The sequence below is a fragment of the Sturnus vulgaris genome, chromosome 2 (genome assembly GCF_052056855.1).
Source record: "Sturnus vulgaris isolate bStuVul1 chromosome 2, bStuVul1.hap1, whole genome shotgun sequence".
In the NCBI taxonomy this organism is placed as follows: Eukaryota; Metazoa; Chordata; class Aves; order Passeriformes; family Sturnidae; genus Sturnus; species Sturnus vulgaris.
This window is the reverse complement of record NC_142244.1, coordinates 93,119,632-93,137,617: the sequence shown is the minus strand read 5'-3', so window position 1 is coordinate 93,137,617 and position 17,986 is coordinate 93,119,632. Positions and strand designations below refer to the sequence as shown.

The window sequence follows — 17,986 nt, the reverse complement described above, 5'->3', positions numbered from 1 at the left end:
TTTATTGTACGTTTGAATATGCTCGTGGCTTAATATTCTCCACCCGCAAAAACTGGCTTTTATTGTAAACTTGACTATTTGGTTTTGTTCTGTACCTGAGACACAAATGGCAATTAAGGGAGGCAATGATACAGTTGCCTAAGTGGAGAGGAATCAAAAAACAATCTCTGGCAGAGGACACTCAGAGCCTTTTGTGTTTGTGTGACGCAGGCATCATTTTCAAAGTGATACACAAAAGCTAAAAGGTACTACTAGCAGCACTTGAGAGCAAATGCTCCATTCTAATGGAATCAAATGCACCTGGTAAGCTCAAGAGCACAGTGGATTTAAATACAGTCTGCAACTTTAGTAGTTAAACACAAATTTCCTCACCCTAGCCTTGCAAACACTTCACTGTTCCCACAAAGTATTCTACAGGCTTGCAAATGACAGTTTCTACTACCATTGTGAAGCTAATGGTGTAATTTTTAATAATGAAGCCAACTTTTAAGTCTCTTACTATGTCTAACACAGGAGTTGTTCCAAAAAGCTGTAGCATAGGTGTAACTTCTGGCATATCCCTTCTAAGCAAACACTTTCTCAGAAGGTTAGCTGGAATCTGCATGTATGACATCTCTCTGTTCACCCATATGGCTACTTAGTATGCACACCAATACAACTCAAGAGTGGTATTCCAAAAGCCGTATGGAACTGGAGATGAGGAACCTCCCAGCCCACAGTGCTAAGGTAGCTGACCCATGACACTGTTAAAAAAGGGGGCACAACTCTGATGTGTTGGTCCCTTTCACCTGTGAAAGCTGGAAAGCCATTATCAGCTGCTCTGGTTTTTTCAGCACATGCAAGTTTACAAACAAGTCCCCACCACTTCCCTCTTGAATTCCTCTAAGAGGGCCATTTTCCTGTAGCTGCACACACAGCTCCACATCAGCTGCAGCTGAAGCAGTGGTGAAAATGGCTCTTATCAGGTGCAAGTTTCACTCACCATACCCCTTAAATAAGCCCTTCTTTTTCCCAAACCAACAATAAGCTATCTTTCATGTAGAAAATTAAATCTGTGTGACTTTTTGGTTGTAGAAAGGAAAGTACCAATTCACTGTCTTTCACGAATGAGCTTCCTCCTTGGAGGCTTGGACAATCAGTGTGCTAGCAGGCTGCAGAAAAGCTATTGAAGCTGTTTAGAAGCAGAAAGTGACACGGCTGTCAACAGCATGAATCTCTCAGCTCCACAGGAATCGGAGCACTTCGTTTGCATGCACCAGCCACAAGTCTGCCCCCGTCTCATTAGTGAATGTATTTCCCAGTCACAGCAGTTCTACAGAACCTTGCTCCTTGAAGACGTTTAGCCTGCTTTGTAGTAACTACTCTCAAAATGACATAAATCTATGACGGCTCTGTCTGCACTAAGGGTATGTTTTTATTTCAGAGCTCTGTCTGATACAGTCATTTCCCAAGCTCTCTTCTTACCAACACAGAATTCATCTTGCTCTGACTTAGCAGAACAACTGGGGCATGGGCTTGAGTTCAGATTTTGCTTTTGCTGGTACTTGCATGCAACCCAGCTCTTGCACAAAGGCAAGCTAAGCAAGCCCCCAGCTCCCTCCCTCCTAACTCCAGCTGGAAGATGCTTTGTTTCTCTCCTTCCTCTCCCAGTACAGCATCACCTGCCAAGTTCAATGTTTATATACCAAACATTTGCTGTTTCTGCAGCAAACAGAAGGCCGAGGAATCAGGTGAAGTTTTTGTGGCTTACAGTCTGCATTTCTGGACTACATTCTCATAAAAAAAGTTCTCACTGACAAGCTCCTCCAGAACTGCCTATGTTAAAATAAGGAAGCCCATTTTAATTTATTTACATATAGCATCACTCTTGTATCACTGCCCTCTAACTGTGCCCATGTAGCAACTCCACAGAGTCTCATGGAGCCAGGAAGCAGGCACAAAAGCTCACTGTGAGCAGGGCAGCTGTATCCTAGGACGAGAGGTGCTGGGCTAGCAGAGCAAAGATCACCTTAGATAGCTATCCTGGCCTAAACTCATGGCTTCCAGCCCTTCAGGCACTACAGAAAGTGCTCCTGCCAATCAGAAACTTGCTAAATCTGTTCCTTGTATCCAAACACATTACATCACCAAGAGCATGTTTCTGTTGGTATGACAGACTTTAGATTAGTCAGTAGAACCTATTGGCTTCTAGGCAAAGATGGTGTTTTGTAGAAGAGGGAAGACAGCAATGTCAAGAATGACACGTGCACTTCAGATCTGCACAGTGCAACAGCACTTGTATGGCTTCCCTCTCCCCAGCTCCCCTTCCCTTCCTGATGTGGCTGTAGCCCAGAATTGATTCAGGAAACCACATCCCTAGGTGCCATCCCTATGCCAGCAACAACTTCTAATGCAAATGTGACCCGAATGAGGCAAGCCATATGAGTAGAAAGGGCTTTTCAATCTATGCCAACTGCACTGTGCTACTCTAGCTGGTTTTCCTCAGCTTCATAATAACAGATACTTTCTTGAGGTGTCTACTGAAATAGAACAGTCAAGCATAGACAAGGACTATGATATCTAAGAGAAAAAGAGAATGATTCACATACTTTAGAAGACAAAATGAAAAGTTTCAAGAGAGATCTAAATTATAAACACATGCATATATATGTATGGATACACCACAATTACAGCTACTCTTGCCAGAAAGAACCAAAATGAGGACTTTGATATAAGTTATACTTTATCTTAACTGGACTTGTTGAAAGTGCTCTGTATTAAATAAAGCTATAGAGGTTTCACCCACTTGGAGAAAAGTCACTGGTATTGCAGCAGACTGGTAGACAGCCAGAACAACCAGTTTAAGTGTATTTTTCCTCTGCAGTTTTCAGCATTCCTAAGGAGATAACCTTCCTCCCATTGACTGAGACAGATAGGATGGAGCAGTTATAAAAACAGAGACTAAGAAAAAAAAATATAATTTCTCTGTGTGCGTGGTTTGTTTGGGCTTTTAAAACTGATTTTCAAATGTGCTTTTTTCAAAACTCTAGTGAGGTGAGTTGTGATTAAATGTAAAGCCTGTTGCTCAGAAGTGCCCAACTTGGAGCTTTTCCTACAGAGCACCTGAGGTGAAAGCAGGATACTGCTCCTTCAGCAGATGGCCAGTCTGAGCCCGGGTACTTCTTTCCCCTGCACCATGCTTTGAAACAGCCTTCAAAGATGACAGCTGGCACAACAGGGAGCAGGATGCTGTGCCAACTATCCACAGTATAGTATTTCAGCTTATCACCCGTTCCTTTGAAATACCAACCTCAAAATAAAACACTTCATCAAAATGTGGATTGTTGGTCTTCTTTTTAACTTTAGTCTTTTTGGCTTCTGATCTGAATTAAGGAAACAAAATAAACAAAAAAAAGGGTAAGAAACAACATTAGTAGAAGTGTGATCCTAGAACAGAGCCACTGAGGAGGAAATAACCATCCACTTGATTTATCTGATAAAACTGGAATGCCATGTGGCTCCAGTACAGCAAGGCACAGACACTTGCACACATTTAAGAGAGAGATTCAATGCATTCCTATTTCTCTGAAGTGGCAGTAATCACATTTTGTTATCCCATTTTAAACACAATTCCTTGAACCCTTATTCTATCACTTGCTTGACATACTAGAATCTTTTATCCGTACAAACTGGCAAGAATGGGGCTCTGAGCAGCAACATTTGGAGGATGGTCACAGTCTTGACATGACTCAAAAATTCCTCATACTCTAAAAACACAGGAGACCAAGACTGACATAGCTATTTCTGTGATTCATATTTTATAATTCTTGTCTGAAAAATCAATCACTGCTTTTCACTGACAATCAAAAAATCCAGAATGGCTTCTTCAGTAAGAATATTTTTTACTGCTGTACTAGCATCCCTTTCCCTGCATCACCAGCAGCACTTAATTAATATGGTGGTGAATTATCATGACCAGTGCTGAGCAGAAGTCTCTATTTCTACTGTTCTGTAGGCTCAAGACGTGTCAGACCTCCTCCCAGCCACCCAGCAGGCCTGACCAAGCTCAGCACTGCCCATTCATCCCCTGCGGGCTGTGCCATCCGCTGTGCCTGCCTTTGAGAACACAGACATTGACTGCTTGCTGCTGGGCTCAAGCCAGCCAATGCATTTCTCACAGGCCAGCCAACAGCTGTTTGATGGCTTCCAAATGTTATGAACCTATGCTTGATTTGTTCTCACTACCTACAAGAGAAAAGCTGTGTGCTGTCCTGTGTCACCAATCTTACCCTACAGCTCTGCAGGCATAGATAAAACAGATGCAGACGGAGAGGCACATCAGCCATGTGGAAAACTGACCTACTAATAATTTCATCCCAGAATCTATCGTTCATTTCTCATGCACCAAAGCTGCTTAGATGGCTTGTAACTGCTTATTCATTGGACAATTCTGTGTATTTCACAGAGGTCAAGTAAAGCTGGATCTAATTCCCAGTGCTGCTCCAGACTTCTCATGTGAGTTGAATGGGCCTGTCCATCAGTACACAATATTTTTCCATCTATAATACAGGCACAGAAAGAGTTTTGGTCAGGAAGTCTGATGACTCTAAGTACAATAGACAGCAGCACGTTTGTTGAAATTTTTATGCTTGTCATTGCATAACTGCAGCTGAATAAAGCTTTCCTACTCTAAAATGAGAGGCATTAGAAAATCCAGAGAGGAGAATGATGTACAGATTAAGAATATCCCACTATTCCTAGGAGAAGCTGAGAGATAAGAGAGACTAATCTCCTCCAGGACACAGGACAGATTGCCAACCCCATCTCATCAGTCACACTTGCCAATCAGCCTCTTTACTGATAAACCCATCTGGGAGGGGACTGGGAAGCAGGATGTAGAACGGGAGGCGATTAAGGCAGCACAATTATTGAGCAATTACAAAGCAGTGAATGGGAATAAGCTGCATGCTGCTTGCTGGAGATAGGAGGCAAGCCTTCTCCCTTCTCCCCCCCACCAAAACCCAGATAGGAATAGGATAAGGTTATGCTCCTTATTCTGAAGAGAACATTATCAATAGCCATACATTATCCAGAATGGTAGGCATAGGGAAGCAGACAAAGGTAAATTTGGACATTCAAGGGTTGGTCAATCAATCTCCTTACAGTTTCAATAATAGCCATTTCAAACAAATTACAGGCTTAAAACAAAGTGTACAAGTCAAATATACAAGTCAATTAAAAGAGAAGGCACAACACACCTAGACAAAGATACAGAATACAGACAGGCTCAAAGACTCCTCTGCATGCAAAGTAAGTATTTATCAAGAATGCTCCTTATAGTATTTTCAATAAATTGTTGTGAAACATTATTAATAACCCATGCTACCAAATCTGATTCTTTGAGGTCACAGCAGAGCTATTTTGTTTCTAAAATGGCACACACAAAGAAGATGACTAGATAAGCAGAAAAAAACCCAGTGACATCCAAGAGCACAGGAAATTTTTATAACAGATGGGAAAATTGAATCCCAAATTTAAACTGAAGAGTATTATGCAGAATCTCAACACTAAAACCTCATTCCAAGTTTTATCCATGCTATTATGTCTGCACATATCAAATTACAGGACTGAGCCATTGAGGGTTTTTTGACATACACATTAATTTGTCACACCTTGAAAGTGAAGACACTAAATATTCACATGCAAGCGTGCATACTCGGCAAGATGTTGATGCATTCACATTTCTCTTCCACCCTGCCCAAAATTAGCCAATGAATTTGCTCAAAAACTGGCCTCCAACTGTGAGGTGAGAAGATGCATAAATTAAGACTAACCACAAATTATGTACTCTGGGATATTCAAATTATTCAGAGATTATTCAGATCTTTACATAAATCAAAACTGAAACAAGTCTCAAATTACTTGCTCTAGCATAATTCAGTAGCTCATACACACACCCACCTCAACACTTAATGTATTCTAGCAGTGTCTAAATACTCCCAGATGTCCAGCAGAGAAAGTAAATTTCTAATAGACAAAGGAAACAGAAATCACCCTTATAAAATGGAAGCTCTTGTCTGTGCAATACTTGCCTGGAGGGTCCTGCTAAGGTAACGGTGGCATAGGGATCACATTGCCCGTTCACAATGGGCAGCCCTTGGCACTCCAAAACTCTAGAAAAGAAGAAAATGAAGACAAATAAATTAATTAAATGGAAAGAGACTGGAGTGAAAAAACAAATTTCATAGGATTTTTTTTCATAATACTTTACACTAAGGAATTGAAATGTCACTAAGCAGAAACATTTAATTTATACTTAAATTTGAGAACACATTTTGTTCTTAAATATTAACTTTAGTAAGGGTCAAAAATACTATTAAATTACTGAGAAACCTTAACTCAAAAGATTCTTATTATGCAAACACAGCAATTTAAGGTTCATGAAGAAGGAGTCTGCTGTCAAGATGAGAGCTGTCAGCACTTTAAAATTCTGTGACAACTTATTCACCAAAACACATAACCAGAATTTATTCTGTAACAGAAATATAAAAAAACCCCCATACAGATAGATCCCAGAAGCAGCTAAGTAATTTCTCAGAATAACATTCATGAAGACCTCAGTGCTTTTACAAAATTTGGCATGAGCTTATTTGGAAAGTTGTGTTAATTACAGACCAGGAAACAATATAACACAGCTATCCTTCTGTATGTTCAGCAGCTCTGCACTCAAGTAGTAACAGACACATTGGAGGGACAAAACGGAATAAACTGGGGTTTGCTGCACACAATGGTGGGAAAGTTGCACTTTTGCAGTCTCATTTCGATATCTCTTTGGGGAAGAAAAAAATAATAATAATAAGAAAAAACCCAACACAACTACCCCCAAAAAGTGAAAAAATGCTGCACGTTTCAGAAGTTAAAACCTACTGAAGAATACAGCACCAGCTGGAAACAAAGACAGATAAGCCAGTTTCCAAGACTCTCCCTCATTCTGCTTCCAAAAGGTAACCTGCTGGGCTAATGTATTTGCACAATTTTAACTGGAAAATTTCAGTGAAGGCAAACCATGAAGCTTTTTGGGCAAGTGAGTATTGTTATCATTGCACTGTGAAATATCATGCAATATTCTGGGTGTCATAACATCCCATGCAAAATAATAGCCATTTTATTGTTTTCAGTGACAGCAAGCTCAATGCAAAAGAATATTATGATGAGCAATAGAGAAAAATTCAGTAACAGACAGTGCTCCACAAATTCATCCACAAGGCAAGTTATTTGGTAACATATAATGTAGACTTTAAATACAGTTTAACTACAGTTCTATTTTTACTTACTCTCCATAAAGGGAGAAAAAAGTAATATTCTGCATCACTACAGGAATAATTTTTGTACCAGAGAAGGTCCAATCTAGATAGGTTCACACAGCACTACAAACAGAAGAAGACCGAAGATCGCACTACGGGGCACACACTGGCAGCTGAAATGATACATTACATTCAAAGCTGAATTGTCCTGCCCATGGGCCCTGAGAATGAAGGCTAGGTGGCTGTCTTTCAATACAGACAGCCCCCAATAATGCACTGACTCACAAGCTTCTCAATGGCACAGCCCTAACCTAGTCAACTCCTCACTGCTAATTCATTAACACTAGTAGAAAATTATGTTCTGTTTTCTGGATATGCAAGTGGAATCATAGATCAAAACCACAGAGAAAGTTAGGAAAAGCCTGGATTGCACAGGCCATTTGCTGCTTTTATTTCTACACTTCTTTTTATTTCACTACAAGTTTACCATCTACAGAGACAGAATTTAGAAGCCTCCTAGCCATTTAGATTAAGCACATATCTGATATTGCAGAGTGCTACAACACAAACAGTAAAATTCAAGTCACAAATTCTATCCCAGCATCAGCTGGAAATACATGGTGTAAGCTTCAGGAACCCTCAACATCAAGCAACACATAAAACACATAATTTGGTTGCCTCAATGTAATGCATACAGTGCCATTTGAGATGACTTAGTTTTTTCCACCATCCCTTGATGCTGCTCCAGAGAGGCAGGAGGTACCCATGAAACATGTAAATTCGATGTGGGTAGCTCCACATCTCTCAGAGACCTCATAAATAGACCAGATGCCTGTTTTCAAGCAATCAAATCCTACTCCAAATTCACCTAGCTTACCTTACAGACAAAGTGTAGAATAAGCTTTTTTTGCACATGCAATAGTAAAAATACTTAAAATTGTAAGGGAAATGCCACTTTTTAAATTTAAAAAGGAAAGATGTGAACAGAAAGAACATTACAGGGACCTTTACACAATAGCCTTCTCAGAGTATCTGTCAGTGCAGGAGGAAAAAACAGTGAGCACCAGCAGGAAGTTTTTATGGAGAGGCAGGTGCAGCTTGATTTTCCTACAAGTAAAGGACAGACCACTTTCCTTCTAGTGGTCTTTACACTAATAGGATCACATTCACAGCAGAAACACTTTGCCAGTGAGCTACAGCAGGACTACTGGTAATTCTTTTAGGATGGCAGATGTAGCTTGAAAACATTCCTATCTAACAGAACAATTGCACACCAAGTGTACACAAACTCCTGTGTTCCAGTGCTTCCTTAAAGCAGTCTGGAAGCTCCTTAAAATGAAATAGTAACTCAATGGCTTTATAGCAGTCAGCCAATTTTCTGCTGCTGGTGAATGGATTCCAAGCGAGCTCTCATCCATATGGGAAGAACTATGTGAAATTTAAACAGTCAGAGCATGTGGCCAGAGAGAGTATGACTCCTGTTTTAGTAAAAGCAGTTCCTTCAAGACTATGCAGAAAATAGAAAGTGATCCTAGAGAACATAATCCACACTTGAGGACATCGAGAGTTTGCAAACCACTACACAAACAAAACAGAAAATAATTTTTAAAAAATCACAGATGAATTTGAATGATGAAAAGTGTGAACTCATTCAAACAAAAAATATGCGTACTGTAACTGTACACATGTACAATGACAGGCTCTATTCTAATATATACACATAGAAGAATTTAAGGTTTTTCTTGTGGGTAGCCCTCTGTTATCACACCCATCATCAGTAATGGTTAAAAAGGCAAGCAGTATTACCAGCTGCTTGGAGAGAACACAGCAACGTAGATCACTGGGCACCTGCAATTTGAATTGTGTGTGCTCTCCAGAACACATGGAGAAGAACAACAGATGGCTTCTAACCACTCATAGCTCTCCCAGGTCTGTACTCTCCAGCTCAAAAAACAGAAGTTATCCATCCACAAACAGCTTACAAAGTCATGAATGGTGTGAAGAACATTTCCTCACAAAATAAGAATTATGGGGCACACACAATGAAATTACCAGACAGAAGGCTTAAAAATAAACAAAAGGAAGTACTTTTTCCACACAGTGAAGTTGCAAAACTTATTGCCATGGGTTGTCGTGGAGGCTGAAAGAACATGTGGATTAAAACCAGCACTACAACAACTCATGGAGTATAGTTTGCAGGCAGCTATTAAAGCTTAATGGTCCAGAAGCCTCCTTCAGCTCACGAAATCTCAAACTGGTGCTCAGGAAGGTTGCAACACTGGAGCAATAATACCACTTGAAGTATCACTCACCAGAGAGCATCAGTACTAGGCTAGACTAGAGAGGCATTTACACAGTAGGGTAGTTGTTCTGTTCTCTGGGGAAAAAGCAAAAACTAAAGAAAAGAAAGAAAAGAATAAAACAAAATACACAGATGTTCTTGTGCAGTCATGATGACTTAAGAGTAGGACGGTTCTTTGTGTGCAGCTGGAATAAAAAAAGCAAAAACAACCTTGAAAGAAACAAAATGTGGGAAAACAGGAAACAGACACCAACAGAGGGTATCACAAGCCTTTCAGGTAATTTAAAAGCAGTTATTGTTTAAGAATGTTGAAGAAATCAGGCAAAAGACTGAGGACTTAAGATTTTGAGGAAGGAAGGCTGTGTTTGGAGAGACGCTCATTCTGGGTCTTGTCACTTACAAAGCATTATGAGGAGAAACAATAAAATTCAACAACACAGGATACTGTAATGCTAGGGCTGCTTTTGTTACAGTCATTTTCTTCAGTCATGGGAAAGTTGCTAAGTCAATTAACACTCCTCTCTCCCAGCCAGGTACCAAAACACTAGCTTTACTTGGCAAGTAGGAAAAGAGTTAGAACAAAATGTCAGCTACTCAGAGACAATAAAATGGAATCTCAATTATTGCCATTTGGTCATCGTGACTTGACAGTTCATATCTGGATTGGATGAAAAAGAAAAAAAATGTGCAATAAAGGTAAGATCTTGGGAAAAGGGGCCATAGTGGGAAGCAGTGAACAAAACCAGTAAAAATAAAATGCCCTTGCTCTAGTCATCTGCAGAATTCACTTAAGTTACGTGTACTAGAATAATGAAAAAAAGCCTAGACAATCAAGATTATTCAAGAATTACAAGTCAACTCATCAGACCCCAGAGAAAAAGAAGTCTGGTGGCTGCCAGAATCTTGCCTACCCAACTGGTAATTCCTCACCATTAGCTGTCTGGAGCCCAGCTGGGGCAGAGTGAGCCATCCCTCACTGCTTGCCTGACTGGGCAGAGCTAAGGTTAGTGCTGGGTCACATGAGAAAACTCTCAATGCAGCTGCCTCACTGTATTTTGCTTGTGGGTTTATAAAATTAATACGTTTCAAGAAACAAGGCAGTTCAGTTTTCAATGTGGTTCATGACCAAACCTTCAGAAGAATAAATAAACTATGGAAAATTCCCAGTAGGTAAGAGAAAACCTCAAAAACCTACACATACCATAAGCATGCCCTTGTGTCTACAGAAGCTGAGAGGGTGGCAGGAACAGAAGGTCTTGAAAAAAACAGAGAGATTTTCCAGCAAAGACTAAGTAGCTGATATCTGACAGTACAGGCATTTCCTCTGGCTCTGGATTGCCAACTAAGCACTGTAGGCTGTAATCTCTGACACATCCCCTACACAAACATACTCAAAACCAGGCTTAATACAGGTGAGCAACATCAGAATGATCCAAGCCCACAGGCATTCCATGCTCCTGCCCTGGAACGGCAAAAATTTTTTAGAAATTACAGGCTTTGTGATTAGTTCAAGATGCACATGTGTCATCAACCTCCTTGTGTGTCAGAATGGAGCAAGGCAAAAACAGACAAAAAAAAACCCCAAAAAATCAGAAGGGACGTAGATACATTACACATAACTTGTATGTGTTTTTACTATTTTTTTCTGGAATAAATCACCTCCAGTCTACTGAGTCAGGCTCAGCTTTTTCCCTACTCTCAGCCTAGAGTAGGAACAAGCACACCATTCTCATTCTGCTTCTCAAATCACACTATTTTCTCACTGTGGTTCTTCAAGAGAAAATAAATACATAAATTAATAAATAAATAAAAACAATACAATTGTTTTCTATCACTGTACCTTATGTTTTAATTGTTTGATTTCTGAGATCAATATAAGCAAGTTTGTTTATCTATCTTACCATCCCTCTATTTCCAGCCTCTGCTTGTTCCACTTCTTTTTCATTTTTTTTATCTTGAGACTTCATTCCATCTCACGTGCACATTTTTTTTGGCCATACTCAGGTTCTGCTCTGCATCATTTTAAAGGCAAGAGGCTTCCTCCCTGCTTGTTCTAGTGATCTAATGATTACTTGAACACTCAGTACTTTGTGAGGTAAGCCCGACCAGACAAGTACCAACTTAAAAGCAAACTTGTGGTAGATTTGTAAGAATTGTCATCAAAACAATGCATCTTTGGCTTATGCTAAGTATTTGTTTGGTAAAGTACATTTCCAAGAACTGGGTACATGACTTAGCTTAAGTCTCTCTAGACCTCTCACTTTTTTTTTCCTTCCCAATTTTTCTTTTATGCTGAGTAGAATAATCCTGTAACATATGTACTATCCTGAGTTCTTTGTCTTCCGAGGGTAACAGAACACCTCTAATTGGTCTCTCCTTGTGACTGGGCTTCTCATGGCACATAAAATAAGGCTATTAGTCTTTAACTTCGTAATAGAGCAGTCCAGTCTTTTTTGCCTAGTCTGACAGCACAAAGGTGGTGTCCCTTCCTTGCAATGTTCAGTTCATTCCTGAATGTTCTTTACTTTTGGTGCAGCTTTGCACTACAAGCGGAGCTCCTTTCTCATTCCCAGTGGTTTAGGAGGAACTTTGCTATAATGCTGCATGACAGACTTTCATGTACACCTTGGCCAACCTCACATCTGGGTGGGCACATGGTAGCTGCTCTCAGACCAGGGGACTGACTTACACCTTCCACTGCAAGCAGGAATTATTACCAGGCCTCCTCCTTATTCCTTTTATCACAGCCTTAGTAAACTAGGTATATTCACATGTTTTAGAGGGGCTTTGTCTGAATGTATTTCAGACAAAGTGCATTCACCACTAACAAGCGGAAAGGTGCCATGTCTAGCTCAGAAATTCCCTGAATCATAAATTTTTGGAGGCCAGGAGAGTGTGTCACTGTATGACTGCTCTCATAATTCTTCATCTCTGAGACAGACTCGGAGTCAGCATCCTGAGCTGAGTCTGACCAAATGCTACATCTGTTTGTGCACCATCAGACAAGCCTTGCACTTCCCCTTCACTTCCACAAAATAATCTACTGGATGTCCACTGAGGATTTAACATAAACACACAACCTTTTTTTTGTCAAGAGGCTGACGAAGCAGCCAGTTTCTTTGGAATAAGACAAATTTTTACAGTTTACTTGATCCTGGTTTTAAACTCCATTCTGCCTTCAGCATCAAAAATACTACAAATATTATGTCTCAACCCTCTCAAAATTTCTTTACCCATCCATACTCGGACTTTAACTTGTCCCTGTCCCCAGGGAATAAAGAGGCTAAGAATATGGAAACCACATATTGAATCAAGTCCTTGTCCTCTGGAAGATCATTTGAAGCTAAAGGATCATGCCCACTCCCAGTAAGCAAACTCTAGTAAAAGATGATTTCAAAAGTCCCTATTCCTTGACTTTTCAAAGTGATCTATTTGTACCAAAACAAGATTTCCTATTATTATTCTCACCTGAACGTTGTTTTGTAGTAGGAATAGAGCAGTTTCCTCTGATAGCAGTTCTCACACCCTGGGAATTGCCTGCAATGATGTGCCCTGGTTCACCTTCAAATTTTGTCCCTCACAGACACAAATGTTACAGCACTGTGTAGTGTCTGTGCCACCACAGCACTGACTGTGCCACCATGTAGAAAGAACCAGGGAAAGGATGGAACAATGTCCAAGTAGATACAGCCATACTGAACAAAAGACATCAATACTTGCTTTGTCATCATGATTTTCCAAGACATTTTCCCATTACATTATTTCATCTCTCCAGGAAACCTGAAACCAGAGTCTTTATTCAATTCTCATCCACACTGCTGCTCTCCAGTCTAGCCTCCCACCATTCTCACTGCCTTTCCAGGAAAACTAGTCTCCTTGAGGAACTCCAGCACTACCCTATCTTATCTGGATAATACTCTCCTCCTTTTGAGTTTATTTTGCTGAACAAACAAGTTCTGTCTTACAAAGCAAAAATAAGCACTTGTCATCTCCTTAACATTCGAGAGGATTAACAGTTAACTGGAGCTACTCTTCCCCCCTTCATGTGGCAACTCATTCTTCCACAAAGGCCCGTGGCACTCAGTGAAATCCTGCCCCATTCAAACAAATGACACTTCACCTGGACCAGCAATTTACTCCGTGTGTATTCCCTTAGAATAAAGACTTTTACAGCATGAGGCATTGACTCTAAAACATTTATATACAAAATATATTTATACACTCAAAACTACTCCCATTTTGATGGACCTTAAAGACATCAGAGGAATACGCTGTGCAGGCAACTATTTTGGGCTTTTCCCCTTTAGAATACTCCCCAAAGCCTCTATGGCAAAAGCACAATAGAAGCCTTGAAACTGAGATTACAGCTGCAACCCCATGTAAGCACTACCTTTTCTTCCCCATTTCCAGTTCAGTTGAAAATCGTCATAGTCCAAAAAATTTAAACATGTGCTTAAACACGTGTTACCCTGAACAGATTCCTTCCCAAGCTGGTCTACAACAGATTTTACAGCCTCATGCAGCATGCAGATTAGCTTTTGGTCTTAAGTGGAAAGCTCTGTATGCACAAAATTTGTGTCACACACACAACTCTTGTTAACACAAGGCTGGCAATGGTGATTTCCTTTTGAGAGGGCAAAAGAAGAGGAATTAATTGCTAGTGACTTACTTCAAGCAAAAACTTCTTTCTCAAGTATTTTGCTGAAGGTATTTTATAGCAAAATAGGGACAAATATTCATACAAAGCCAAACAAATAACATATAGAAAGTAAGTGAAAGCTAATGACCACAGCCCCTACTTCCCCATTCTACCAAATCTATTACAGATATTACAGTAAAACTACATCCAATGCAAAAAACCCTACTTCATTAAATATAAGGAAGAAATACTGCCAACACATATGCATCCCTAATACCAGTATCACTTCAAATAAACTGCAAACTTCTTATGTCATTAAACATCTACACATCTTAGAAGTTTAAAAACAGACTTTTTCCCTGCTATTAATATGGAAGCTGTCTTTCATACTACAGTTCAAAGCATCCCATTTGCTTTCCAATATCCAGTCTAGAAAGACTTTTAAAAGCACACATTTAGAGAGTACCATCTATACTCTGTACTAAAGAGAGCAGACTAAAAAGTGTGTCAGCCATCCTGTTCTCACAGGACAAGGAGTTAATCCATTAGTAGTTAAGCTAGTTTATGAGCCAATTACAGGAGAGTTGCAAGCTTCCTAAAAGCCTCTTCAGAAAACTCTTCAGTTATGTCAATATTTTAAAATGGTTAAATTATTCCCTATGACAGTGGCTTGAGACTTTAAGCAGAGACACAAGCTCACTGAAATTTTGAACTACATTGATTTAGTGACTATTCCTGGCACTGACATCATCATTTCCTTCTGCCTTGGTCTCAGACTGGCAACCCCAGCTATTAACAGGGAACAAGAACTTAACAACAGGAGAGAAAAGAGACAGGCTAAGCAAGAAGTTATTTCTAGTACATGCTGATATTCAGAGAAGAGAAAAGATGCAAATACAAGTTAAAGCAAAGCAAGTAGTACATAAAAATTATAATGGAATAGGAAAACAAAAGGAGAGTACAATCAGGAAAGGATAAATGGGCTTAATGACAGTACTATATTGATTCTTGTAGAGGGAACTGAAGAAATTTAAATTTCATGTAGCATGGCAGGAAGCCAAGGAATGGGTCACATATCAAGGCAGTCGCAGAAGCACTCATGTTAATGCAGCGTGGTGAGAAATGCAAAAGGAGCAAAGCACAAAAACAGCAACAATTACAACACACTGCAAATGATTAGAGCCCAGCCAGCAGCTTTAGCTGAGCTGACTGCAGCCTGTGGCAATCCTAAATGGAAGCAATGAGATCCTGTCTGCACAGGCTGATAAGAAAAGAAAGAAAACCAAAAGTCACCATGGGACTCAGAGGCAGGAAGGCTGTTATGGCTAAATAATGAAGCCAGACCATGACACAAAAATCTGCCATGTCATTTTTATTTGCTTGGAAAGGTATATTGCTCTCAGTGTTCTGTATGGGAAATACAGGTTTTATGGAAAGAAAACTTCAGTGATCTCTGACTTGAGACCTTGTCCAAGTTTTACCTGCTCCCAGGAAGGAGCTGTGGGCACACAGCACAATCTCTCCTTTCAGGCAGCACTTGCATGTCACTGTGTACATGCATGAGCACATAAGCAAATAGAACAAGCTGCATGAGCATGTCCTGACTCTTCCTCTCCACCAGCCAGCAGAGGCCAGAAGAATCTACAACCATTAGATGTTAGATATCCATATGACAAAAAGGAAGACAAAATTAAGAAGCTATTGGAATAACTGACACTCATCCCTAAGAGAGTGTAATACATGGCAGAGCAAAAGTCACCAAGAAATCACCCAAAAGCTTTTGAGCCTACTGGCAGGAATCAGATTATGAAGTAAAAGGTAAGGAAAGATTAAAAGCAGAAGCTTTAAAGAATTTAGGACAGAGAGAAGGAAATAAGGCACCCAGGTGGGGAGTAGGTAGGTGTGAGTGTGTGAGAGTGGGGGTATTCAACTGTAAGAAACAAAAGAAATAAACAGAAGCAGCTTATCCTAGGGTTTTCCTACATAGCTGGTGAGCAAGAGTTTCCTCCCAAGTGCTGAGTATGGTCATATCAAATAGACATCCCAGGTTGGCCATAAAAAGTAATATTTTCAATAAAAGTTTAGACATGCTGGTGACTGACCTGAACTGACAAATACCTGGAAAAACTGGGAGAATATGAAGTATAGCAGATTGGAAAAGAGCATCTAAATTACATGCCATGTCACATCTGAGCCACAGGGCCCAACAACCCAGAACTCTTGGGCCAAGAGAATGCATCAGCTGAGAAGCCTCTTTTGGGTGATGGGGGATGCACACAGGAAGGGAATACAAGGGAATGAGAATGTTTAATGAAAGCTGTAGCACCAACAGAATGTAAACCCAGGCAGCTTCTTCTCATCCCTACCCAATCCAAGCACAATGATTTCTCTACTAAATAAATTCTTGAATACTCTTCCACACAGATTTTCACATCATATATTTAATTAGATGTAGTAACAAATACACCTTTCTAAATGAAAGCAAAACAAAAATAGGCTGTAATTTATACAGAAAAGAAGTAATTATTTGTAGAACTAGAAAGCAATCAAAGGTCCCTCAAACACCTCACAGAGGCTACAGTCTTCTGTAATGAGAATGCCTTGGCACATCTGAGGTAGGTGGAACCTTTAATGCTTTAAAAATCTCAACTTGAAACAACTCAGAACAACTCTTGATTATATTTATGTGAATAATCAGACAGTCTGGGATCTTGATTAACAATAGTTAATATTAGAGGGCAGTGATCTTTGCTACACTTTGCAATACTTTCATTAAGGAATTCAAATTAAGTTGGTTCATCAGCCCTGCTGAGATCTGATGGCAGTGATGTTGCCAACTAAGTTCCAAAGTAATGCTGATACACTGAATTAGTTTTGATAAGAGAACTGGGCTAAAGTTATACAAATTGTGTCATAGTGAACATAAAAATGCTCTCCAACTAGAATTCACAAAATAGTATTAATAACTTGATTCTGTCAGGATCTACACATTGAAAAAGATGTATCAATGTGTCTCAATGCAATTACAGACAATGCAGTAATCAAACACAGGAGGCAAAAAATAAAAAGCACAAGGTATTTATTTAACATGGAAATCAAGGCATTATATCCTCAAAAACTGCCCTTAATTAAAAAAAAAAAAAAAGAAACCCAACCCAAACCAGAAACATTCAATTTAAACCAGGTACACCAGGTCTGTGAAAGGCAGGAAGCAGAACAACAGATTCTTCTTTAGTAAACCAAATAGCAACATACAGATGAGGCTTGTTAACTTTCATTTACCTATTTTTTTTTCACAGATGCAGATAGAGCTATTCATAGAATAGTTTGGGTTGGAGGGACCTAAAACATCAAGAAGTTCCAACTCCCCTGCAATGGGCAAGGACACCTTTCACTAGGCCAAGTTGCTCAAAGGCCCATCAAAGAAGCACAATCGTCATAAGGATAAAAAGGTACATTTTCTAATACACTTTCCAATGAAATTAACTGAAAAATCCATATCAGTGTCCCTGACTTGGCAAAAGGAGAGATCCAACAGGATTCATAAACAATTTATTTCAAAAACAGATGTCACCACAGGATGGTGACTTGGCCAATTTAATTCATTCCTCTGGTCCTACAAGGAGACGTGCAACAGTGTTTTGTGCCTGAAGGATCAAACTGTGAATGTAATAGAGAAATTCCATGAAGGATGTTTGGTGGCCATTCTGTAGCAATACCAAAGCAAGTAGGCCCTGCAGACTAAATCTTCCATTAGCAGTG

The 17,986-nt window shown here is 39.8% G+C and overlaps 1 protein-coding gene across 2 annotated transcripts in view; it reads right to left on the bottom strand.

Moving 5' to 3' along the window:
- Nucleotides 1–17,986, bottom strand: part of RASA3 (RAS p21 protein activator 3) — a 128,703-nt gene that overhangs the window by 27,228 nt on the left and 83,489 nt on the right. For both annotated transcript variants that reach the window (XM_088160120.1, XM_014885082.2), the window contains exons 6-7: nt 6,072–6,152; nt 3,290–3,362 (exon numbers count right to left, since the gene is read on the bottom strand). In XM_088160120.1, coding sequence (XP_088016246.1) covers nt 3,290–3,362; nt 6,072–6,152 — 154 coding nt within the window. The remainder of the gene's footprint in view (nt 1–3,289; nt 3,363–6,071; nt 6,153–17,986) is intronic.